This window comes from Chiloscyllium punctatum, chromosome 7, assembly GCF_047496795.1.
Source record: "Chiloscyllium punctatum isolate Juve2018m chromosome 7, sChiPun1.3, whole genome shotgun sequence".
Classification (NCBI taxonomy): domain Eukaryota; kingdom Metazoa; phylum Chordata; class Chondrichthyes; order Orectolobiformes; family Hemiscylliidae; genus Chiloscyllium; species Chiloscyllium punctatum.
The window spans coordinates 131,835,548-131,860,808 of NC_092745.1; the positions used below are offsets into that span (position 1 = coordinate 131,835,548).

General features: G+C 45.1%; 1 protein-coding gene across 4 annotated transcripts in view; it reads right to left on the reverse strand.

Moving 5' to 3' along the window:
* The window catches only part of LOC140480147 (uncharacterized), a 454,819-nt gene that overhangs the window by 137,548 nt on the left and 292,010 nt on the right, over nucleotides 1-25,261 (reverse strand). For all 4 annotated transcript variants that reach the window (XM_072574857.1, XM_072574858.1, XM_072574856.1 and 1 more), the window contains 3 exons: nucleotides 18,207-18,260; nucleotides 12,989-13,042; nucleotides 1,509-1,562 (listed from right to left, as the gene is read on the reverse strand). In XM_072574857.1, coding sequence (XP_072430958.1) covers nucleotides 1,509-1,562; nucleotides 12,989-13,042; nucleotides 18,207-18,260 — 162 coding nt within the window. The remainder of the gene's footprint in view (nucleotides 1-1,508; nucleotides 1,563-12,988; nucleotides 13,043-18,206; nucleotides 18,261-25,261) is intronic.

Below are 25,261 nucleotides of genomic sequence, written 5' to 3' on the forward strand. Positions count from 1 at the left end.
TGAGCTTCTTCAAGTTAGGCATCCTTGCAAGAGGATTCGCAGTGAGGTTAAGATCAACTAGGAGAAGGTGAGGACTGCAGATACTGGAGTACCAGAGTTGAAAAATGTGGTGCTGGAAAAACACAGCAGGCCAGGCAGCATCCGAGGAGCAGAAGAGTTGACGTTTCGGGCATAATCAGGAATGAGGTTTGTGGGCTAGTGGGCTGAGAGATAAATGGGAGGGTGGTGGGGCTGGAGGGATGATAGCTGAGAATGTGATAGGTAGATGAAGGTGGGGGATGATGGTGATAGGTTGGAGAAGAGGGTGGAGCAGAAAGGTGGGAGGGGAGATGGACAGATCAAGAGGGCAATGCCGAGTTGGAAGGTTGGATCTGGGAAAAGGTGGGGGGAGGGGAAATGAGGAAAGTGGGGAAATCCACATTAATCCCATGTGGTTGGAGTGTCCCAAGGCAGAATATGAAGTGTTCTTCCTTCAGGTGTCGGGTGGTTCGGGTTTGGCGGTGGAAGAGGCCCAGGACCTGCATGTCCTTGGCAGAGTGGGAGGGGGTGTGGAAGTGTTCGGCCACAGGGCAGTGGGGTTAGTTGGTGTGGGTGTCCCAGAGATGTTCTCTGAACCAGTTCACAAGTTGGCGTTCTGTCTCCCCGATGTAGAGGAGACCACATCAGGAGCAATGGACACAGTGGATGACGTGTGTAGAAGTGCAGGTAAATCTCTGCTGGATGTGGAAGGATCCTATGGGGCCCTGGATGGAGGTGAGGGGGGAGGTGTGGGTGCAGGTTTTGCACTTCCTGCAGTGGCAGGGGAAGGTGCCAGGAGGGGAGGGTGGGGGGTATGTACCTGACAAGGGAGTCACGGAGGGAAAGGTCTTTACGGAGTGCAGATAGAGGTGGGCAGGGAAATATATCTCTGGTGATGGGGTCTGTTTGTAGATGGTGGAAGTGACAGAGGATGATGTGAGGTTGTTGGGTGGAAGGCGAGGACCAGGGGGTTCTGTCCTTGTTGCGATTGGAGGGATGGGGTTCAATGGGGCAGGAGCATCTTCCTTCCCACCTATCCACTCCACCCTCCCCTCTGACCTATCACCTCCATCCCCACCCCCATTCACTTATTGTACTCTATGCTACTTTCTCCCCACCCCCACCCTCCTCTCATTTATCTCTCCACCCTGCAGGCACCCTGCCTCTATTCCTGATGAAGGGCTTTTGCCTGAAACGTCGATTTTTCTGCTCCTCAGATGCTACCTGAACTGCTGTGCTTTTCCAGCACCACTCTAATCTTGGGGTGAGGTTCAAGGGCAAGGGCAGAGGTGCGAGAATTAGAGGAGATGTGTTGGAGGGCATCATCAACTATGGACACAGACAATGGAGCAACTTGAAGATCAGGAGCAGGAACTGAATGCCTTCTCACCCGCTTCATTATTCCACTCACTGCGGGAGAGTGGAGCTGAACTGAAGTGAGATTTAAGCTGAGAATTTCGGTTACTTTAGTGTAAGAAAGATTTACTCACTCGCTGTCCCTGTTCTCCGACAGGACCGGGTAAACCTGGAGGTCCCATGTAACCCTGTCAAAGGAAACAACAACAAGGGGATTAATGTCGGCCTTGATTTGCCAGTTTGGCAGGAGTGAGTTTGTTGGTTGGGTGTTTTATTTTGGTGCATTTCAGAGCTGCTGGCTGAATCCAACCAAGAGATATTGTGATAACCAAACACATCTCCTCAAAATTATGCCAGAGAAAGAGAGCGGAATTTCATTGTCATCATTGTTTTGTAGCCCACATGGCATTTGTTACCAATTCATCCAAAACAGTTTGGTGCCAACACCACTGCTGTGGGTCTGGAGTCACAAGTAGTCCAGACCCGGTAAGGACCGTAGATTTCCTTCCTTAAAGGACATTGGTGAACCAAATGATTGGGCTTTTCAGGATGGATGATGATAGATGTCATGATCATCAGATTTATAATCAGATTTATGAATTAAATGGAAATCCCAGCCTTTGCCATGGGGAGTTTAAAACCCACATCCCCAGACCAATGACCTTAGAGTCACAGCAGCATTGACCCTCTTACTTATGTGGAGCCCAATGGGAAACAGCCTTTCCTGACTTGTTTCCAATTTTCGACCCAATCTCCACCTTTTTGGATTCATGGAGCTTTTATAAATCCATAACTCAACAGGATGTCAAAACAGAAACAGGCCATTCAGCCCATCGAGTCTGCTCTGCTATTCAATGAGGTCACGGCCGATCTGATCATTCTCAACTCCACCTTCCTGTCCTTCCCCTCACAACCCTCAATTTTCTTATGATTTCAAAATCTATTATTTTCAGTTTTGAAAATACTTAAATTCCCAGCGTCAACAGCACTGCAGTAAAGAATTCCACAAATTCACTCCCCTCCAAGAGGAGAAACTCCTCCTTATCTGCGCCCTAAATTTGAGACCCTGCATTCTGAGATGATGCACCGTGGTCCGACGGCACATGGACTGAAGCAGCATCAGAAGGCAGCTCACCAGCAGCTTCTCAAGGGGCAATTAGGGACAGCCGATAAATGCTGGCCCAGCCAGTGACACCCACACCCCACCGAATATCAACATGTCTCCAGATTCACTCCAACATGGTTGGATCATAACTTCCCACTGAAGTGACCAATTGAGTCACTCAGCTGCACAAGGGGCAACTAGAGATGGACAATACTTGTAATAAATAAACACCACCTTAACTAAAAAAATTAAAAATCAGAGAACGTTACTATGTACGAAGAGGCCATTGGCCCATTGTCTTAGTCCTGATGCTGTGATAGATCCTGTCACTCAGTTACTGATGAGAAGCTTGGAATCCCAGAGGCTGATACCCATAAAAATCAGAGTAGATTCTAATCATCCATTTTTTAATACAAATGCATCGCCTCTTGGATAAATACTGGAATCACAGAGCGTTCTCATTAAATTGGTTCTGTGCCCTAATAAACACATTGCTCTGCAGTTAACTGTTAATGTTTATTGCTCTGTACACTTTGACAGTTGCTACATTCAATTGCAAACAATTGCTTTGGTGCTTGTTTGCGATGTCTCCCTCATCCACATTTTTCAAAAACAAAATTTATAAGCTGGGTAACCACAGCGTCTGCTCTGCATTTCCTTTGATTTCCTCCTTAAACCAAACAATGAGAGGAATCACATGCTGTGCATTGGTCATTCAAATAGTGCTCATGGCTGCTAACCCTCCACCTCAGCAATTAAATGCTCAAAGATGTCATCCCAATGACTACAAATAGAATGGACTCTTTATATACTCTTTAGCCACAGGCAAAGTTCCAGAAGATGGGAGAAAGAACATGTTGTTCCTTTCTTTAAGAAGAGAAATCGGGATAATTCAGGAAATTAAAGGCTGGTGAGCCTTACATCGGGGCTAGGGAAATTATTGGAGAAGATTCTTAGGGACAGGATATACTTGCATTTGCAGAAGTACTGACTTTTTACGGGTAATCAACATGGCGTTATGCAAGGGAGATCTTGATTGTGTTTTTTTTAAGAAAGTGATAAAGTGATTGGTGAGAGTGGGTTAGATGTTGTCTACATGGACTGTACTAAAGCATTTGACAGGTTCCAACGTGATATGCTAAAGATGAACTCACCTGGGGTCCACAGTGGATACAAAGTTGGCCTGATCAAGAAGACAGAGGTTTGCTGTGGAGGGGAGTTTTTTCTGACTGAAGATCTGTGACCAGCGGTGTTCTGCAAGCATCAGTGCTGGCACTCTGTTGTTTATAATTTATATAAACAATTTGAATGAAAATGTCAGTGGTCTGATTGCAGACGACCATAAAATAGTGGAGTTGTGGATAGTGAGGAATGTTGTCAAAGGATATATCAGAATATAGAGCAGTCACAAAGTTGGGCAGAGTGATGGCAGATGGAGTTTAATCCAGGCAAGTGTGAGGTGATGCATTTTAAAAGGTCAAGTCTATAGGAACGTATACAGTAAATGGTAGGACCCTTAGGAGCACTGATGTAAGAGAGATGTTGGGATATAAATCGATAGCTCCCGGAAAGTGCAACATAGTGGATCAGGTGGAAAGAAGACACATGGCGCAGTTGCCTTCATAGGTCAGGGCACTGAGTACAAATGTTGGTAAGTCATGTTGCAGCTGTCGAAAACTTTAGTTAGGCCACTTTTGAAATAATGTGTGCAGTTCTGATCATCATACTACAGGAAGGATGTGGATGCTTTGGAGAGGCTGCAAAAGAGGTTTACCATGATATTGCCTGGATTGGAGTGTGTTAGCTAGAAGGAGAGATTGGGCAGACTTGGATTGTTTTCACTAGTATAACCCTGTCATGGTAACCACTGCAATACGTGTCAAAGTATCAACATGGATACCATAATTACACATGGGCACACTGCCCACCATGTACATGGTAGGTACTCATGTGACTCGGCCAACGTTGTCTATCTCATACACTACAGGCAAGGATGCCCCGAGGCATGGTACATTGGTGAGACCGAGCAGACGCTACGACAACGGATGAATGGACACTGTGCAACACTCACCAGACAGGGGTGTTCCCTCTCAATTGGGGAACACTTCAGCAGTCTGGGACATTTGGCCTCAGGCCTTCAGGTGACCATCCTCCAAGGCAGACTTCAGAATATGCAACAACGCAGAGTGGCTGAGTAGAGGCTGGTAGCCAAGTTCAGTACCCATGAGGATGGCCTACACTACAGGTGACCCCACTACATCACACGCCCACAACATGCTCCCCTCCCCCCCCCGCCCCCACATATATACACACACACACTTACATACTCACACAGTCACACAGACTCTCTCTCAGACACACACACATACACCCCCACACTCACCCACACACACACCCTCTCACAGGTTTATACTCTATCATACTCATACACACACTCTACCAAGCAGACACACACACACTCATATGCACACTCTCTCTTTCCCTCGTGCACACACATACACATATAAGTCTATGGGGTGAATTTGTATTTGCTGAATTATATTTGCAGATGCATTCTATTTTGTTCAAAAAGCACACAACCTACAGTCAATCCATGTAACATTTTATAAATTCCTACTTTGGAAATAGAACCAGTCTGACTCAAGATTGAGATAAAGACGAACACTAACCTCATACCTGTAATAGTGTCTGAGCTGAGATGTCACCTTTTTTATAAAACCTTAACTTATCTTGAAAATGTGACTTGAAAGAAATTCTGGGATTTACATATTAATGAATCGAAACCTGCAACCCATTCTAAAAGATGAAAGATTTAGATTGCTGTTAAGTTTGTTCAATATATCATTTCAGTTGCATGACACTGTGATTTTTTTACTATAAATTCTGTGTCTTATGATCTTGCCCCACTAGTTACCTGATAAAGGAGCAGCACTCTGAAAGCTAGTGCTTCCAAATAAACTTGTTGGACTATAGCCTGGTGTGTGATTTTTCCCTCTGTTTTCACTAGAGCATCAGAGGCTGAGGGGGTGACCTGATAGAAGTGTATAGAAGTTTGAAAGGCATTCATGGGTGGATAGTCAGAGTCTTTTTCCCAGAGTGGAAATGTCCAATACTAGGGGCCTAGGTTGAAGGTGAGGGGAGATATGTGAGGCGGGTTTCTCACACAGAGGGTGGTAAGTGCTTGGAACACACTGCCAGGGGAGGTGATCGAAGCAGACATGTTAGCAACCTTTAAGAGGCATTTAGACAGACACATGAACAGGCAGGCAATAGAGGAATATGGATCATGAGCAGGCAGATGGGATTAGCTTAGAAAAGCATAGTGGTCAGCACAGACTTGGTGGGGCAAAGGGCTGTTCCCGTGCTGTAATGTATGGCGTTCTATCAGATCGCTGAATGGTGGAGCACACTTGATGGGCTTAATGGCCTATCCTGCTCCTTTTCCCGAAGGTCTTATCTGCTGTCTGATGATTCGAAAAACGAGAGCAGATCTCACAAAATCTGCAACATTCTTTGAGGAAAGAAGCAGATTGCGCCAGAGTGCCTCCTGATAGGACGTTCACAATCCAGTGCTCCTCAACTCTGGACAATGGCACAGCTTTGGGATGAGGAATGTGAATCACTCAGGTCGCGGTCTATATATAGACCTCTCTGTTCCATAGTGACAGATTCTGGGCTAAATTGCATTTCCTTGCTCTACCAAGTGTTTGCAAATCCACACAGTCAGTGTGCTTTTGGTTCAGGGGTAAGAATGCACAAAGGACCATACGCTTTTTGCCCAAAACGTCGATTTTGCTGCTCCTCGGATGCTGCCTGAACTGCTGTGCGCTTCCAGCACCACTAATCCAAAATCTGGTTTCCACCATCTGCAATCATTGTTTTTACCTACTTACACCCTGAACCAGGGGGTCTGAGGATAAACACTGCACTCTGAGCAGCTCCCACAAGCCACCAAGCTTAGTTCAAATGAGGAAGAGCTGTCAGCTCACTCGTTCTTTGTTCTGGAGACCCTGAACAGTGTGGTCAAAGATAAAAGTGCTTTTGCCTCTTCCTTGTTCTCACAGCCTAGCTATGTCACCTCAAAGATCAGAACACTCTGCACAATTTCAGACGCATTACCTCTAAGGGCGACAAAACAAAGGAGTTCAAACAGAAATTGCTGGAAAAGCTCAACAGGTCTGGCTGCATCTGTGCAGAGAAATCAGAGTTAAAGTTTCAGGTCCAATGACCCTTTCTCAGTTCTGAAGTTCTCAGTTCTCTGATTTCTCTCCACAGATGCTGCCAGACCTGCTGAGCTTTTCCAGCAATTTCAGTTTTTGTTTCTGCTTTCCAGCATCTGCAGTTCTTTCAATTTTTATTCAAAACAACGGAACTCTGTAATTGTAAAGTAATCCTATCAACACACAACATAGGCGATGCCACTGAGTCCACTGTATTCAGACTAGCCCTTAACAGAGAATCATGTTTTGACCACCCCCTCACCCCCATGTTTTTTTTTCCCATAACCCTGCAAACTCATATCAGACAACTTCATCTAAATGCATTTTGAACCAAAATTTGGCATTTATTCACAAAGCATCTGGAGTTAGATTACAACACTTTGTTTTACTCTTTGATAAACAGCCTATATTAAGCATCTCTGTCTCGTTTTAAAAGAACATTCTCTCCTAATTGACAGTGCATTAGAACATAGGGAGACTGGAGAGTGCCTGAGGCAGTTCTAGGAAATGTACCATTTTTTATTCAGATCACTCAATGTGTTTCACTTGTCTCCCTGCCAATAGCAGTGTTTGCAAAACTTCAATGAATAACAATCTGGCAACCGGGAAGAGGGGAGACAGCCTTCAGTCTCAAGCCAAACTTCCAAGTTACAGTGTTCCAGTAGCTACACATGATATCCTTTTAATGTTAATATAGAATCTCCAGAACTGAAAAACTTGAGAATTACGGATGCTGGAAATCTGAAACAGAAACAAACTGAAGAGTCACCACTGGACTTGGAAACATTAACTCTGCTTTCTCCTCACAGATGCTGCCAGAGCTGCTGAGTTTTTACAGCAATTTCTGTTTTTATTTTAGATCTCGAGAACAGAAACCTGCCATTCAATCGGCGTTAATGTGCATGAACCCTCTACCCAGCCCCTTTCACTGAACTTCATCAGCATATCCTTCATGTCTGTTCCCATTCCCACAGTGTTTTTTTCAGCTGCTTTTTAAACATATTGACCTGATTCACCTCAGCAATTCCCTAGGGAGCGAGCGACTCTCCAGGGGAAAGACATTTGTCCTGAATTTATGACCGGATTTATCCATGACAGTGGCACGACACCATGCACATTCCCCTCCAAGCCACTCACCATCCTGACTTGCAAATATATCGCCGTTCCTTCAGTGTCACTGGGTCAGAATCCTGGAATTCCTTCCCTAAGGGCATTGTGGCTCTACCTCCAGCACATGGACTACTGCGCTTAAAGAAGGCAGCTCACCCCCACCTTCTCAAGGGGCAACTACGGACGGGCAATAAATGCTGACCCAGCCAGTGATAGCCACATCCCATAAGTGAATTAAACAAAAGCGAGATTCTTATATTTATCATCCCTGGTTTTGAACTCACACAAAAGAAAACAATTCCTCCACATCTAACCCATCAAACTCCTTCATTATTTTAAAGACCTCAATCAATTCATTCCTCAGATTTCTGATATCTGAGAATATAGCTCTAACCTATTCCTGATGAAGGACTTTTGCCCGAAACGTCGATTTCGAAGCTACTTGGATGCTGCCTGAACTGCTGTGCTCTTCCAGCACCACTAATCCAGAATCTTAACTTCCTCAAACCTTTCTGATAACTTTAAACTCTCTGTCAGCAAATACACCATCAATAAGTAGCAATTAGCTGTTGCTTTCAGGGCATCGAAATGGGGAAAGTCTTCAGAAATCTGAAGCAGAAAGGGTTTGGGAGTCCTGGTTGAGGATTCTCTTCAGGTTAACATGCAGGTTCAGTTGGCAGTTTGGAAAGCAAATGCAATGTTCGTTTTCACTTCATGGGGGCGAGAATACAAGAGCAGGGGTGCACTGCTGAGGCTGCATGAGGCTCTGATCAGGCCGCATTTGGAATATTGAGAGCAGTTTTGGGCCCCATACCTAAGGAAGGATGTGCTGGCTCTGGCTTTGGGGAGGTTGAAAGGAGGTTTACAAGAGTGATCCTGGGAAGAAGGGTTTTTCATATGAGGAGTGGCTGAGGATTCTGGGTCTGTATTTGATGGAGTTTAGAAGGATGAGGGTAGGGAAGGATCAATTCGAAACTAACAGAATACTGACAGTCCTGGATACAGGGAATATGGAGAAAATGTCTCCACCTGTAGGGGAGACTAACTGAGGACGCAGCTTCAGAGTGAAGGGATGACCCTTTAGAAGAAGAGATAAGGAGAAATTTCATACGCCAGAGGGTGGGGAATCTGTGGGACTCATTCCCGCACAGCACTGTGGAGGCCAAGTCACTGAGTGCATTTAAGACAGAGATAGGTTCCTGATTGATAAGGGGGTCAAGGGTTAAGGAGAGAAGGCAAGACAATGGGGTTAAGAAAAATATCAGCCATGGTTGAATGGCAGAGTAGAGTCAATGGGCTGAATGGCCTAATTCTGTTCTTATGTCTTCTGGCCTTATAATCTTACAGTCTCATTTGAAAAAGAACTGAAATTCTCTGACAAATAACATGAAACTCTCTGAAGCCCTAGTCTAGCTTTACTCGATAACTGGTGGAAATATTTTAGTTTTGTGATACAGCATACCTTCAAAGGAAGTGACGGGAATTATGATACCAAATGGTATGGTACGGTAATATACCATTCACTTCCCTAATTCCTGCCCTCGGCCTAAAGCTCTGTGCCCAGCTCTGGGTAATGGTATAGTGGTAACACAGTGCTCCAGAGCTCCAGACTAATGTTCTGAGGACAGAAATTGCTGCGAAAACTCAGCAGGTCTGGCAGCATCTGTGGAGAGAAAGCGGAACTAACATTTCAAGTCCTGAGGAAGGGTTACTGGTCTCGAACTGTTAACTCTACTTTCACACTGCACAGATGCTGCCAGACCTGCTGAGGTTTTCCAGCAGTTTCTGGTTTTGTTTCTGATTTCCTGCACCCACAGTTCTTTGGGGTTTTTTTGTTTAAGGAGATGGGTTTGAATCCCGCCATGGCAGATGGTGAAACTGAAAATGTGGAACAAAAATGAGATAGGATAGTGAAGAAGGTATGCTTTCCTTTATTGGTCAGAGTATTGAGTACAGGAGTTGGGAGGTCATGTTGCGGCTGTACAGGACATTGCTAGGCCACTGAGAAAATATTGTGTGCAATTCTGGTCTCCTTCCTATTGGAAAGATGTTGTGAAACTTGAAAGGGTTCAGAAAAGATTTACAAGGATGTTGCCAGGGTTGGAGGATCTGACTGATAGGGAGAGGCTGAACAGGCTGGGGCTGTTTTCCCTGGAGCGTCGGAGGCTGAGGGGTGACCTGATAGAGGTTTATAAAATCATGAGGGGCATGGAAAGGATAAATAGACAAATTCTTTTCCCTGGGGTGGGGGAGTCCAGAACAAGAGGGCATAGATTTAGAGTGAGAGGGGAAAGAGACCTAAGGGGCAACTTTTTCACACAGAGGGTGGTCTGGAATGAGCTGCCAGAGGAAGTGGTGGAGTCTGGTACAATTGCAACATTTAAGAGGCATTTGGATGGGTATATGAATAGGAAGGGTTTGGAGGGATATGAGCCAGGTGCTGACAGGTGGGACTAGATTGGGTTGGGATATTTGGTCAGCATGGACTGGTTGGACTGAAGGGTCTGTTTCCATGCTGTACATCTCTATGACTCTATGACTCTAAGAAACTCTGCCTAGAGCAAACGCAAACCCACCCAGGGAAGGAAAGTGCCATCCTTACATGGTCTGGCCTACATGTGACTTCAGACCCACAGCCATGTGGGTGACACTTATCTGACCATTAGGTATTTAGAGTTGGGCAATAAATGCTGGCCGAGCTAGCGATGTCTTCATCCTGTCAAAGATGGTGCCAAGTCCCAGTCAATTGTCACCCTTGTACTCTCTATGTCTACTCTTGTACTGATAATGTTTTGAGTTTAATCTCAGCCTTGTTTCAAATCCCTGATTGCCCTCAGCATTCCCTATCTCTGTCAATCCCTCTGTCCCCACAATCTCATTACCTGCAGAAATATTGGCCTCTTGCACTATCCTGTTTTATTCAGGCCGTCATTGTTGGTCATGCCCTCAGCTATTAAGCTTCAATTTCCCTCCCAAAACCTCTCCAGATTTCTCTCCTCCTTGGGTCTCCTTGGTCTCACCGTTCACCTTGGTTCAGGGGTCAATCACGAGGGGGCACAGTTTGAGAGTAAGGGGGCAGGAGATCCAGAGGGGATTTAGGAAAAATCTTTTTCACTCAGCAGGTGGGTGGAATCTGGAATGCACTGCCTGGGAAGGTAGTGGAGGCTGGAAATCTTACAACCTTTAAACATTTGGATGAGCACATTCAAATATTGCAATATTCAAGGATATGGGCCGAGTGTTGGAGATTGAGATTAGTGCACCTTTGATGGTAGTTACTGTCAGTGCAGACTGAATGAGCCAAAGGCCACTTTTCTGTGCTGTATGACTCTAGGAATCCTTCCTCCTCTGCCTTGGGATGTTTTCCCATTTTAATATTGCTATGTGTAAGTTAGATGGGCTTCAGATTGGGTCCACAGGTCGGTGCAACATTGAGGGATGAAGGGCCTGTACTGTGCTGTAATGTTCTATGTTCTAGTTGGTTCCAGTGCTCCACCTGTAACTTATGCACAGTGTAATTACATAACAGATACAGTCTCAGATGATATTTATAAAGTATGGATGGAACTGGTTGATAGATTCCTCACTGTTCACCGTTAAGTTTAACGGTAAGGCTACACCGTGTGAGCATAACCTTCTCCTAAATTTAAATACATGGGAAATAATTATTCAGAGGGTGTAAATCTCAGGGGGTGAGAGACTATCCCACTCCTCCAGATTTATCACCCTATTTCTGACCTGCTAACCACGCTTAATCTTAGAGCTTTTGGAAATACTTGCACCATTCAAAAACTAATGAATGTGTAAGTGTTTGTAGAGTCGAGTCTGACCTATGCATCTACAGTCAGTTCTGCTAAAACGTGGTAGTTCTGTTCTTGTGCAGTCCCGTGTTCTAAGAAAATCGTGGAACAGCAGCACCATTTAAACAAATGGGGCTGGAATCATGCTTTAAAAGTTCATGCTTTAGAAACAATGTCCCCAATTCATCAATCACATTGCAATTAATTTGTGTTAATGAAATGCAGACTACAGTAGAACCACCCGCATTTCAAACCCACCAGGAAATGGGAAAAGAGCAGGAGGAGACCATTCAGCCTCTTGACCATTCAACTGGGGTCATGGCCCAGCTGTTTCTGAAATGGACAGGGCTAGGAGGAAGTGGGACAAGCATGGTTGCTTTTGCAAGGAAGCCAGCATGTACATGGTCGGCCCGAATGGCCTCCTTCTGTGCTGTAACCAGGTTATGATTCTTACTTTCTCAGTCCCTGCCTCAAGAAAGCACATAGACATGGAAAGCAAAACTGAGCACTGCATCGGGAATGAACTTGCATTTGCTGTCGAGAAACGTGCCAAGCGGCTGCAAAGGGACTTCGATATGATGCAGAGCTGGGCTGAGGAGTGGCAGATGGAGTTCAACCCTGTCAAGTGTGACGTTGTCCATTTTGGAAGGACAAATAAGAATGCGGAATACAGGGTTAATGATAGGGTTCTTAGTAAGGTGGAGGAGCAGAGGGATCTTGGGGTCTATGTTCATAGCTCTTTGAAAGTTGCCACTCAGGTGGATAGAGCTTGTAAGAAGGCCTATGGTGTATTAGCGTTCATTAGCAGAGGGATTGAATTCAAGAGTCGTGAAGTGATGTTGCAGCTGTACAGGACCTTGGTAAGGCCACATTTGGAGTACTGTGTGCAGTTCTGGTCGCCTCATTTTAGGAAAGATGTGGAAGCTTTGAAGAGGGTGCAGAGGAGATTTACCAGGATGTTGCCTGGAATGGAGAATAGGTCGTACGAGGATAGGTTGAGAGTGCTAGACCTTTTCTCATTGGAACGGCGAAGGATGAGGGGTGACTTGATAGAGGTTTATAAGATGATCAGAGGAATAAATAGAGTAGACAGTCAGAGATTTTTTTCCTGGGTACAACAGAGGGGACATAAATTTAAGGTGAAGGGTGGAAGGTATAGGGGGGATGTCAGGGGTAGGTTCTTTACCCAGCGAGTGGTGGGGGCATGGAACGCGCTGCCTGTGGGAGTGGCAGAGTCAGAATCATTGGTGACCTTTAAACGGCATTTGGATAGGTACATGGATGGGTGCTTAATCTAGGATAGAAGTTTGGCACAACATCGTGGGCCGAAGGGCCTGTTCTGTGCTGTATTGTTCTATGTTCTATGTTCTATGACTTACCATGGATCCTTTCTCTCCAGGAGGTCCTAGAGGACCTGGTTCACCACGGTCTCCCTGAATTAAAAAAACACATAAGTCAGAGTCAAGCAATGCTCAACAGACAGAAGATCATTACAAACACTCAAAATCTTCCCAACCTTTCACCAAGCTACTGATGGAATGGAATAACATAAGGAGGCCATTTGGCCCATCAAGCACATTCACCCATTGAAAAGCTGCCAGAGTCCCAGAGTGACTCATTAAAGAGGGAGACGACCTGGTAGTGAGTTTAACCTGAGGGTCACCATGCCTCGGGCCAGGGCTGGGCTCAAAGCTGAGAACACAGGATTTTCACAGTAACCTCAGTCAGTGGAGGGAATTGTGGGTGGCATGGTGGCTCAGTGGTTAGCACTGCTGCCTCACAGCTCCAAGAACCCGGGTTCGATTCCCGCATTGGTTGACCGCCTGTGTGGAGTTTGCACATTCTCCCCACGTCTATGCGGGTTTCCCCCGGGTGCTCCGGTTTCCTCCCACAATCCAAAGATGTGCAGGTTAGGTGAATTGGCCATGCTAAATTGCCCATAGTGTTAGGTGTGTTAGTTAGGGGTAAATATAGGATAGGGGGGTGGGTTACTCCTCAGAGGGTTGATGTGCACTGTACACTGCCATCCAGCCAACTGAGCCATTGATAATCAGGTAGGCCATTCAGCCCATTGAAATTTCTCTGCTATTTATTAGAATGATGGGCTGATTTGACAGTTACAATGACTTTTACCTACTCCAACTCCATAACCCTGTACCACTGGGAATGTGGAATCCATCAATCTATATACTAAACATCCTGGAAGACTGAGTTTCCATAGCTGTATGGGGTGGGGAATTCTAAAGATTCACAGCCCTCTGCAATTTTAAAAAAATCTTCATTACAGACCAAGTGGCAGCAAGTTTTTAAACACAGGCCCCTGGGTTTAGACATTCCAACCAGGAGAAACATCTTACCTGCATCAATCCTATCTATCCCTGTCAGTATTTTGTTAGTTTCAATGAGGTTACCTTTCATTCTTCCACACTCTACAGAATACAGGTCCAGTTTGTCCAATCTCTCTGCATAGAACAGTCCAACCATCCCGGGCACCAGTCTGGCAAACCTTCACTATGCTCACGCAATGGCAATCATATCTGTCCTGAGATAATGAGACCAGAACTGTACATAATACACCAGTTCTAACCAAACTCCTATTCAACTGAAACAAGTATTCCTGTACCCAAATCCTCCTGTGATGCATTCCATTAGCCTTCTAAAGACACAAAAACTATACGCAGTCCTGTAAGACAAATCAGGGCAGGACTTATACACTTAATGGTAAGGTTCTGGGGAATGGTGCTGAACAAAGAGACCTTGGGATGCAGGTTCATAGTTCCTTAAAAGTGGAGTTGCAAGTAGATAGGATAGTGAAGAAGGCATTTGGTATGCTTGCCTTTATTGATCAGTGCTTTATTGGCATGGTGGCTCAGTGGTTAGCACAGCTGCCTCACAACGCCAGGGACCCAGGTTTGATTCCAGCCTCGGGCAACTGTCCATGTGGAGTTTGCACATTCTCCCCTTCAGGAATGATGAAGGGCTTTTGCCCGAAACATTTATTTTCCTGCTCCTCGGATGCTGCCTGACCTGCTGTGCTTTTCCAGCACCACACTAATCTTGACTCTGATCTCCAGCATCTGCAGTCCTCACTTTTGCCTATAGTGTGCGGGCTAGTTGGGTTAGCCATGGGGAATGTAGGGTTACAGAGATCGGGGGGTGAGTCTATGTGGGATGCTCTTCAGAGGGTTGGTTGGACTCGATGGGCCAAATAGCCTGCTTCTCCACTGTAAAGTTTCTATGATTCTATGATTGAGTTGGGAGGTCATGTTGTGGCTGTACAAAACATTGTTGAGGCCACTATTGGAACACTGCATGCAATTCTGGTCTCCCTGCTGCAGGAAGGATATGGTGAAACTAAAAGGGGTTCAGAAAAGATTTATAAGGATGTTGCTAGAATTGGAGAATTTGAGCTGTAAGGAGAGGGAGAATAGGCTGGGGCTGTTTTCCCTTGAATGTCAGAGGCTAAGGGGTGACCTTATAGAGGTTTATAAAATCATGAGGGGCATGGAGAGGGTAAATAGACAATGTGTTTTCCCTGGGGTGGGGGAGTCCAGAACTAGAGAGGCATAGGTTTAAGATAAGAGGGGAAAGATATAAAAGGGATCTAAGGGGCAACTTTTTCACAAAGAGGGTGGTGCGTATATCGAATGAGCTGCCAGAGGATGTGGTGGAGGCTGGTACAATTACAGCATTTAAAAGGCACCTGGATGGGTATATGAATAGGAAGGGTTTGGAGGGATATGGGCCAAATGCTGGCAAATAGGACTAGATTGGGTTGGGATATCTGGTCAGCAAGTTTGACCGAAGGGTCTGTTTCCGTGCTGTACATCTTCATGAGTCTATAAGTGTGGCCTCAGCAATACCCTGTGATGCCACGTGTAGTAAGACATCTTTATTCTTAAAACCTACTTTTCAATTGGGATCATATCAAAAGATCAACACTGCACAAACAAACAACAGTGACAATACTTCAAAGAGGTCCGTCATTGGCTTTATGGCATTTTGGGACATTATGAAGCCATGAAAGGTGCTATATACATGCAAGTTATTTTTGTTAACATGGGCAGCACAGTGGTTAACACTGCTGCCTCACAGTGCCAGAGACCCGGGTTCAATTCCCACCTCAGGCGACTCTGTGTGGAGTTTGCACATTCTCCCCGTGTCTGCGTGGGTTTCCTCCGGGTGCTCCGGTTTCCTCCCACAGTCCAAAAATGTGCATGTTAGGTGAATTGGCCATGCTAAGTTGCCCGTAGTGTTAGGTGAAGGGGTAAATGTAGGGGAATGGGTCTGGGTGGGTTGTGCTTCGGCGGGTCGGTGTGGACTTGTTGGGCCGAAGGGCCTGTTTCCAAACTGTAAATAAACAGGTTCCTCATATTGATTTACTCTCAGTCTCAGTTCCTTCTGTGATCATCAGTATGACACCAAACACACAAATGTGTTTCCTGTGGACCTTGTCTGTTAATGTGATTGACAGGTCACAGCAGTGATGTAACCTTCTCCTTCAGACAGGGAAGGTATCATACACCTGGTGGAGTTACGGCGATTATTTAGAATTTGAAAGATTCTGGATTAGTGGTGCTGGAAGAGCACAGCAGTTCAGGCAGCATCCAAGTAGCTTCGAAATCGACTTTCGGGCAAAAGCCCTTCATCAGGAATAAAGGCAGTGAGCCTGAAGCGTGGAGAGATACCTCGTAGAATTTGAAAGATGTCTGTCCAAGGCATATTTCCAGTTCCAGAATAGATCTCTGTGCTGCCTCGTGACTGTGGGAATTAAACTCTGCTGTCTTTGCCTTACCTTGCACTAAATCCTGTTTATCCCTCAGCTGGGAGCTCATTGATTTACCTGCTCCGAGTGTGGTAAGATGGGAATTCAAAACTCTCCTTATGATTCAAATCCCATCATTGTCTCACCCCCTCGCTGTCTCCCTATCTCCGTAACTTCCTCCAAACCCACAGATCCACATGATTTTGGTCTTCCTCCAGTCCTGGCCTATTGTAATTCCTCAATTGTCATCACTATTGGTGATCACACTTTCAGTCAGGAACTTGCTCCTGAAACCTCTTTGAATCTTTCACCCCTCCTTCTCTCCTGAAGACACTCCATAAAACATTACCTCTTTGGCCACCTGCTTCAATATCTCAGGTTTGGTGTCAGATTTAGCTGATTAATCACTTCTGCCTCATGTCTTGGGATATTTTATTCTGTTAAGGGCTATATAAATATTAGTTCTCTTCAGAACTTTGTCCCGAAGCAAATTCATACCAGACCTGAAAGTTAACTTAGTTATCTCCCCATACATACTGCCAGACCTGCTGAGTTTCTCCAGCATTTTCTGCTTGTTTCTGATTTCCAGCATCCACAGTTTTTTGCTGTTATATAGTTATCAGCTGTTATTCTCTGACTCTACAAATAGATCAACTAACTACAGTACATCTCTCTGATTGTCTATCAGCAATGACCTGAGGAAGCAGATATAAACTTCTCGATATTTCATACAGAAACAACTGCAGCATCAGCATCAGAGGGCAGCATTGGAGGGATGCGTTGCAAGGTGGATAGGATAGAGAAGGAGATTACAAGATGGGTGGAGAGGGACTGGGAGGCTACAGCAGGACGGGGATGGAGATTGCTAGGGGGCTGAAGGGAGGCTTCAAGGGAGTTGGGAGATTGGAGTAAACTTTAATAGGGTAGAAGAGGAGAGGGAGAGGTAGGGAGGATGCAATGGGGCCAAGAGAGAGGCAGAGAGAGGATATAGGAGTGTAGAAGAGAGGGAGGGAAGGATGCAAGGGTGTTGGAGAGAGAGAGAAGCTTCAGAGATTGGGGAAGAGATAGATAGACCTTGGCAACAGAAGTAATGTTCAGCCAAATGGGAGCCAGAAACTTTGAAATTATGGTGGCAATTAATTATTTGCAAATTAATGTAGAATCTCTAGTTTAAGGCTACACACTTTCTGGGGAACATGCAAATGGGCACGATTACAATGAGTAGTGACAATTGTTAAATTTAAGTTTGAGATTGAGATCTGAGGTTGAGTTAAAAAATAAACAGCAGTAATTACCTGGTCAAAATCTTTCAGCTGTGCCCATATTCGGTATCTGATGGTGTTTTGGACAATGGGTTTACAAATAATAGCAAGAGATTTTGTTGAATCTGTATAAAACAATTTAACTCCACTGGGACTGGCCCCCAGTTTGGAGCAGCCAAAGAATGTAAAGGGGAGGGTTTAACCAATGCCTGATCTGATATCATGAAGGTAAAATCACCACGATCTTATCAGATCATAGAGCTGCTCTCTCACTAGACAGAGAGAACTGATGGTGGTTTCACCTGAGGGGTACCATGTTTATGGTGAATGGCTCCATCACAGTAACCTCAGCTGAAGCCATGATATTGGTATCACTCTGCATTGCAATCCAGTTATCAGGCAGACTGACCTGCTGTAGTGAGGTCTAGTCCAAGGCTCTATCACAACGCTCATCCCTGGGATAGCAGGAAACAGCTGGAAACATCTTAAAGCATTGGAAACAAAAGCATGCTCCTTTTCAGAGAAATCAGAATGGTCTCAGTTGAAGAAGAGTGTCATGTTTGGACTTACCTTCTCGCCAACTATTCCTGTGGGGCCTCTAGGACCGGGCAAGCCAACAGGACCCTGGAAAGAGACAGAAACAGGACACCATTAGGCTGCAAGACTAATGAATCCTTTCAAAATCTTGAATCCTTTCAAAATCATTACCTAGAGGCAGGAGGAGGCTATTCAGCCTCTTTAACCTGCTCTGCCATTCAACACGACCATGGTCGGTGACCAGACAAGCCTTGCTTCCATGTCCCTGAATGACCTCGTCCAGTGAAAACTAGTCACTGGCCCCCTCCTGCTTCTGCAGGATGTGCATGGATCTCTATTTATATCTACTGGATCCAAAAAGAGAATGGCAACTCCCTGCAGCAGTCTGATGTTTCAACTCACCCTTGACCTCCAGAAACACAAAGAGCAAATTCTGGCGGTTTATGTGGTGTGGAAGCACACTCGCTGAATCCAGGACTGAGCGAGTTAATCATCAGAAAACACATTGTTGTCAGATCATACTGGTTGAAATCAGATCAAGATAAAGAGGCCAGTGCTTTAACCCAATTGAGAAACATTTTAGAAAATATTACTCATGGTTTGCTAAATCAAAGGAAAACGAAAACCACATTTCTGCATAAGCGTTTTGACAAAGTTTAAATCCAAAAAGGTTTCCGTGAAACCCTTTAAGAGTATGCTAGTCTGACTGGATGACATCAAATATGACCCATCTCTGTCCCAGATTATTCGAAAGGCCTGGACATAATAGGGGGCTTTTAAACCTGCATGTCATAAGAAGCCTTGGCTTCCTGAAGATACCTCCAATAAAATTAATATTGTGGGGTTTTAACCCTTTGACTCCAGAACTAAACCAATCAGTGAAGTAGAATTTCTTCATTCGATTTATCTGTCTCTATGAGATCCCCTCCTCATTCCGCTGAACTCCAGTGAATACAATCCTAACTGACTCAATCTCGTCTCGTAGGTCAGTCCTGCCATCCCCAGAATCAGTCTGAGAAACCTCCATTGCACTTCCTCAAGAGCAAGAACATCCTTTTTTAGATAAGGAGCCGAACGGGGAATACAATATTCCAGGGGTGGCCTCACCAAGGCCATGTATTGTTCATGATGTGGAGGTGGAGGTGCCGGTGTTGGACTGGGGTGGGCAAAGTCAGGAGTCACATGACACCAGGTTATGGTCCGACAGGTTTATTTGAAATCACAAGCTTTCGGAGCGCTGAGGGGACAAACAGGATGTTTAAGAAGGAAATCGAAAGGAAAGTTAGACCAAGGGAAGTCAAGAAAGACAACGGTATCAATGAAGCAGAAAACTCAAAAAGGGATCATGCTGTAAGGTTGAGTGAAATAGGGGTTGATGGGAAGGGTGAGGGCAGTAACAAATTAAAAATACTATATATGAATGCACGAAGTATTAGAAATAAGACGGATGAGCTTGAGGCTCTTTTGGAAACTGACAGATACGATATTGTGGAGATAAGTGAGACGTGGCTTCAAGTGGACAGGGCCTGGGAAATGAATATTCAATAGACAATAGACAATAGACAATAGGTGCAGGAGTAGGCCATTCTGCCCTTTGAGCCTGCTCCACCATTCATTATGATCATGGATGATCATTCTCAATCAGTGTCCTGTTCCTGCCTTATCTCCATAACCCTTGATTCCACAATCCTTGAGACCTCTATCCAAGTCTTTCTTAAACAAATCCAGAGACTGGGCCTCCACTGCCTTCTGGGGCAGAGCATTCCACACACCCACCACTCTCTGGGTGAAGATGTTTCTCCTCATCTATGTCCTAAATGGTCTACCCTATATTTTTATGCTGTGTCCTCTGGTTCAGCACTCTCCCATCAGCAGAAACATGTTTTCTGCCTCCAGACTGTCCAATGCTTTAATAATCTTATATGTCTCAATCAGATCCCCTCTCAGTCTTCTAAACTCAAGGGTATACAAGCCCAGTTGCTCCAGTCTTTCAGTGTAAGGTAATCCCCCATTCCTGGAATTGACCTTGTGAACCTACGCTGCACTCCCTCAATAGCCAGAATGTCTTTCCTCAAATTTGGAGACCAGAACTGCACACAGTACTCCAGGTGTGGTCTTACCAGGGCCCTGTACAGCTGCAGAAGAACCTCTTTGCTTCTATACTCAATCCCTCTTGTTATGAAGGCCAGCATGGTATTAGCCTTCTTCACTACCTGCTGTACCTGCATGCTTACCTTCATTGACTGGTGTACAAGAACACCCAGATCTCTTTGTACTGCCCTTTACCTAACTTGATTCCATTTAGGTAGTAACCTGCCTTCCTGTTCTTGCCACCAAAGTGGATAACCATACATTTATCCATATTAAACTGCATCTGCCATGCATCTGACCACTCACCTAACTTGTCCAGGTCACCCTGTAATCTCCTAACATCCTCCTCACATTTCACCCTGCCACCCAACTTAGTATCACCGCAAATTTGCTAATGTTATTCCTAATACCATCTTCTATATCTTTAATATATACTGTAAAAAGTTGCAGTCCCAGCACTGATCCCTGAGGTACCCCACTGGTCACTGCCTGCCATTCCGCAAGGGAGCCGTTTATCACTATCTTTGTTTCCTGTCAGCCAACCAACTTTCAATCCAAGTTAGTACTTTGCCCCCAATGCCATGTGCCCGAATTTTGCTTACTATCCTCCTATGTGGGACATTATCAAAAGCTTTCTGAAGGTCCAGGTACACTACATCTACTGGATCTCCTTCATCCATCTTCAGAGTTACATCCTCAAAAACTTCCAGAAGATTAGTCAAGCATGATTTCCCCTTCATAAATTCATGCTGACTCTGACCTATCCTGTTACTACTATCTAGATGTGTCGTAATTTCATCCTTTATAATAGACTCCAGCATCTTTCCCACCACTGAGGTCACACTAACTGGTCTATATTTTCTTGCTTTCTCTCTCCCACCTTTCTTAAAAGGTGGTACAACATTAGCCATCCTCCAATCCGCAGGAACTGATCCCGAATCTATCGAACTCGAAAATAATCACCAAGGCATTCACGATTTCTGGAGCCACCTCCTTCAGTACCCTGGGATGTAGACCATCAGGCCCTGGGGACTTATCAACCTTTAGACCTAACAGTCTCTTCAACACCAATTCCTGGCAAATATAAATTCCCATAAGTTCAGGTCCTTCAGCCACTGTTACCTCAGGGAGATTGCTTGTGTCTTCCCCAGTGAACACAGATCTGAAGTACCCATTTAATTCTTCTGCCATTTCTTTGTTCCCCATAATATATTCCCCTGTTTCTGTCTTCAAGGGCCCAATTTTAGTCTTAACCATTTTTTTGCTATAAGTGCTATTGTAAGGACAGATTGACGGGCAGAGGGGGTGGGGTGGCCCTGTTGGTAAGGGATGATATTCAGTCCCTTGCGCGGGGGGAACCTAGAATCAGGGGATGTAGAGTCAGTATGGATAGAGCTGAGAAATTCTAAAGGTAGAAAGACCCTTTTGGGAGTTATCTACAAGCCCCCAAATAGTAGTATGGATGTAGGGTGTAAGTTGAATAAGTAGCTGGAATTGCAAAGATGATACTACAGTTGTTATGGGGGAATTTCAACATGCAGGTAGACTGGGAGAACTGTTGGAGAGACTGTGAGGTCTGAAGGCTGATAAGTCCCCAGGGCCATTGGTCTACATCCCAGGGTACTGAAGAAGGTGGCTCCAGAAATCGTGGATGCCTTGGTGATTATTTTCCAGAGTTCGATAGATTCAGGATCAGTTCCTGCGGATTGGAGGGTGGCTAATGTTGTACCACTTTTTAAGAAAGGAGCAAGAGAGAAAGCAGGAAATTATAGACCTGTTCGTCCGACCTCAGTGGTGGGAAAGATGCTGGAGTCAATTATAAAGGATGAAATTACGACACATCTGGATAGTAGTAACAGGATAGGTCAGAGTCAGCAAGGATTTATGAAGGGGAAATCATGCTTGACTATCTTGTGGAATTTTTTGAGGATGTAACTCTGAAGATGGACAAGGGAGATCCAGTAGATGTAGTGTACCTAGACTTTCAGAAAGCTTTTGATAATGTCCCACATAGGAGTATAGTGAGCAAAATTTGGGCACATGGCATTGGGGGCAAAGTACTAACTTGGATTGAAAGTTGGTTGGCTGACAGGAAACAAAGAGTAGTGATAAACGGCTCCATTTCAGAATGGCAGGCGGTGACCAGTGGGGTACCGCAGGGATCAGTGCTGGGACTGCAGCTTTTTACAATATATGTTAATGATATAGAAAATGGTATTAATAGTAACATTAGCAAATTTGCTGGTGATACTAAGCTGGGTGGCAGGGTGAAATGCGAGGAGGATGTTAGGAGATTACAGGGTGACCTGGACAGGTTGGGTGAGTGGACAGATGCATGGCAGATGCAGTTTAATGTGGATAAATGTATGGTTATCCACTTTGGTGGCAAGAACAGGAAGGCAGATTACTACCTAAATGGAATCAAGTTAGGTAAAGGGGCAGTACAAAGAGATCTGGGTGTTCTTGTACACCAGTCAATGAAGGTAAGCGTGCAGGTACAGCAGGTAGTGAAGAAGGCTAATAGCATGCTGGCCTTCATAACAAGAGGGATTGAGTATAGAAGCAAAGAGGTTCTTCTGCAGCTATACAGGGCCCTGGTGAGACCACACCTGGAGTACTGTGTGCAGTTCTGGTCTCCAAATTTGAGGAAAGACATTCTGGCTATTGACGGAGTGCAACGTAGGTTCATGAGTTCAATTCCTGGAATGGCGGGACTATCTTATGTTGAAAGATTGGAGCGACTGGGTTTGTATATCCTTGAGTTTAGAAGACTGAGAGTGGATCTGATTGAGACAAATAAGATTATTAAAGGATTGGACACTCTGGAGGCAGGAAACATGTTTCTGCTGATGGGTGAGTCCCGAACCAGAGGATATACCTTAAAAATACGGGGTAGACCATTTGGACAGAGATGAGGAGAAACCTCTTCACCCAGAGAGTGATGGGTGTGTGGAATGCTCTGCCCCAGAAGGCAGTGGAGGCCCAGTCTCTGGATTTGTTTAAGAAAGTCTTGGATAGAGGTCTCAAGGATAGTGGAATCAAGGGTTATGGAGATAAGGCAGGAACAGGATACTGATTGAGGATGATCAGCCATGATCATAATGAATGGTGGTGCAGGCTCGAAGGGCTGAATGGCCTACTCCTGCACCTATTGTATATTGTCTATCTGAAGAAGGGTCACTGGACCCAAAACATTAACATGCCGTTCGATAGTCTCATTTTTGACCACGGGGATGTGTCAGGGGAAGTTAGTTAACAACCCGAGGGAGAAAGTCATTGAAGGATCTGGTGATAGGGTGAGGTGGCAAGGGTTAAGGTGACACTCGTATGTAGCATAAATACTAGCCTGGACCAGCTGGGCTGAATGGCCTGTCTTACCGTGATATAGCAGGCGTTACAGTACAGAAATAGACCATGTGGCACAAATCACCCAAGGATTTGCAAGGAATCACAAAATGTTAACATCCACGTTTAGCAAGTAATAGGAAAGGGAATAACGTATTGAAGTAGAGAGGTTTTCTAAAACTAAACAAGGCACTGGTCAGACCACAGCTGGAATACCAAGACCAGTTTTGGGGCCTTTATCTTAAGACAGATGCACTGACATTGGAGGCAGTCCAGAGATGCTTCACTCGGCTGGTTCCAGATAAGGAGGGACTGTCTTCTGAGGAATCTCAAAGAATTAGAGGTGCCCCTACTGAAACATCAAAGATGGAGACCTGACAGGTACGATATTGTGGGGATAACTGAGACGTGGCTTCATGGGGACAGGGCCTGGGAAATGAATATTCAAGGCTACATGTGTTATCGTAAGGATAGACTGACAGGCAGAGGGGGTGGGGTGGCCTTGTTGGTAAGGGAGGATATTCAGTCCCTTGCGCGGGCGGACCTAGAGTCAGGGGATGTAGAGTCAGTGTGGATAGAGCTTCGAAACACTAAGGGTAAAAAGACCCTCATGGGAGTCATCTACAGGCCCCCAAACAGTAGTCTGGATGTTGGAGGTAAGTTGAATCAGGAGCTGAAATTGGCTTGTCGCAAAGATGTTACTACAGTTGTTATGGGGGATTTTAACATGCAGGTAGACTGGGAGAATCAGGATGGTATCGGGCCTCAAGAAAGAGACTTTGTGGAGTGCCTCAGAGATGGATTTTTAGTGCAGCTGGTGCTGGAGCCGACCAGGGATAAGGCGATTCTGGATCTGGTATTGTGTAACGAACCAGAATTGGTCAGTGACCTCGAAGTGAAGGAGCCATTGGGAAGTAGTGACCATAATACAATAAGCTTCAATCTGCAATTTGAGAGGGAGTGGGTACAATCTGAAGTGACAATATTTCAGTTGAATAAAGGGAAATATGGAGCTATGAGGGAGCAACTGGCCAAAGTTCAATGGTTTAATACCTTAACAGGGAAGACCGTGGAGGAACAATGGCAGATATTTCTGTGTATAATGCAGAAGATGCAGGATCAGTTCATTCCTAAAAGGAAGAAAGATCCCAGGAGGAGACATGGGCGGCCGTGGCTGACAAGGGAAGTAAAGAAACATATAAGGTTAAAAGAGAAAAAGTATAACTTAGCGAAGATAAGCGGGAAAACGGAGGACTGGGAAGCTTTTAAAGAACAACAGAGGATTAGTAAGAAGGAAATACGCAGAGAAAAAATGAGGTACGAAGGTAAACTGGCCAAGAATATAAAGGAGGATAGTAAAAGCTTTTTTAGGTATGTCCAAGGCAAAAAAATGGTTAGGACAAAAATTGGGCCCTTGAAGACAGAAGCAGGGGAATATATTACTGGGAACGAAGAAATGGCAGAGGAATTAAATGGGTACTTCAGATCTGTGTTCACTGGGGAAGACACAAGCAATCTCCCTGAGGTAACAGTGGCTGAAGGACCTGAACTTAAGGGAATTTCTATTTGCCAGGATTTGGTGTTGGAGAGACTGTTAGGTCTGAAGGTTGATAAGTCTCCGGGACCTGATGGCCTGCATCCCAGGGTACTGA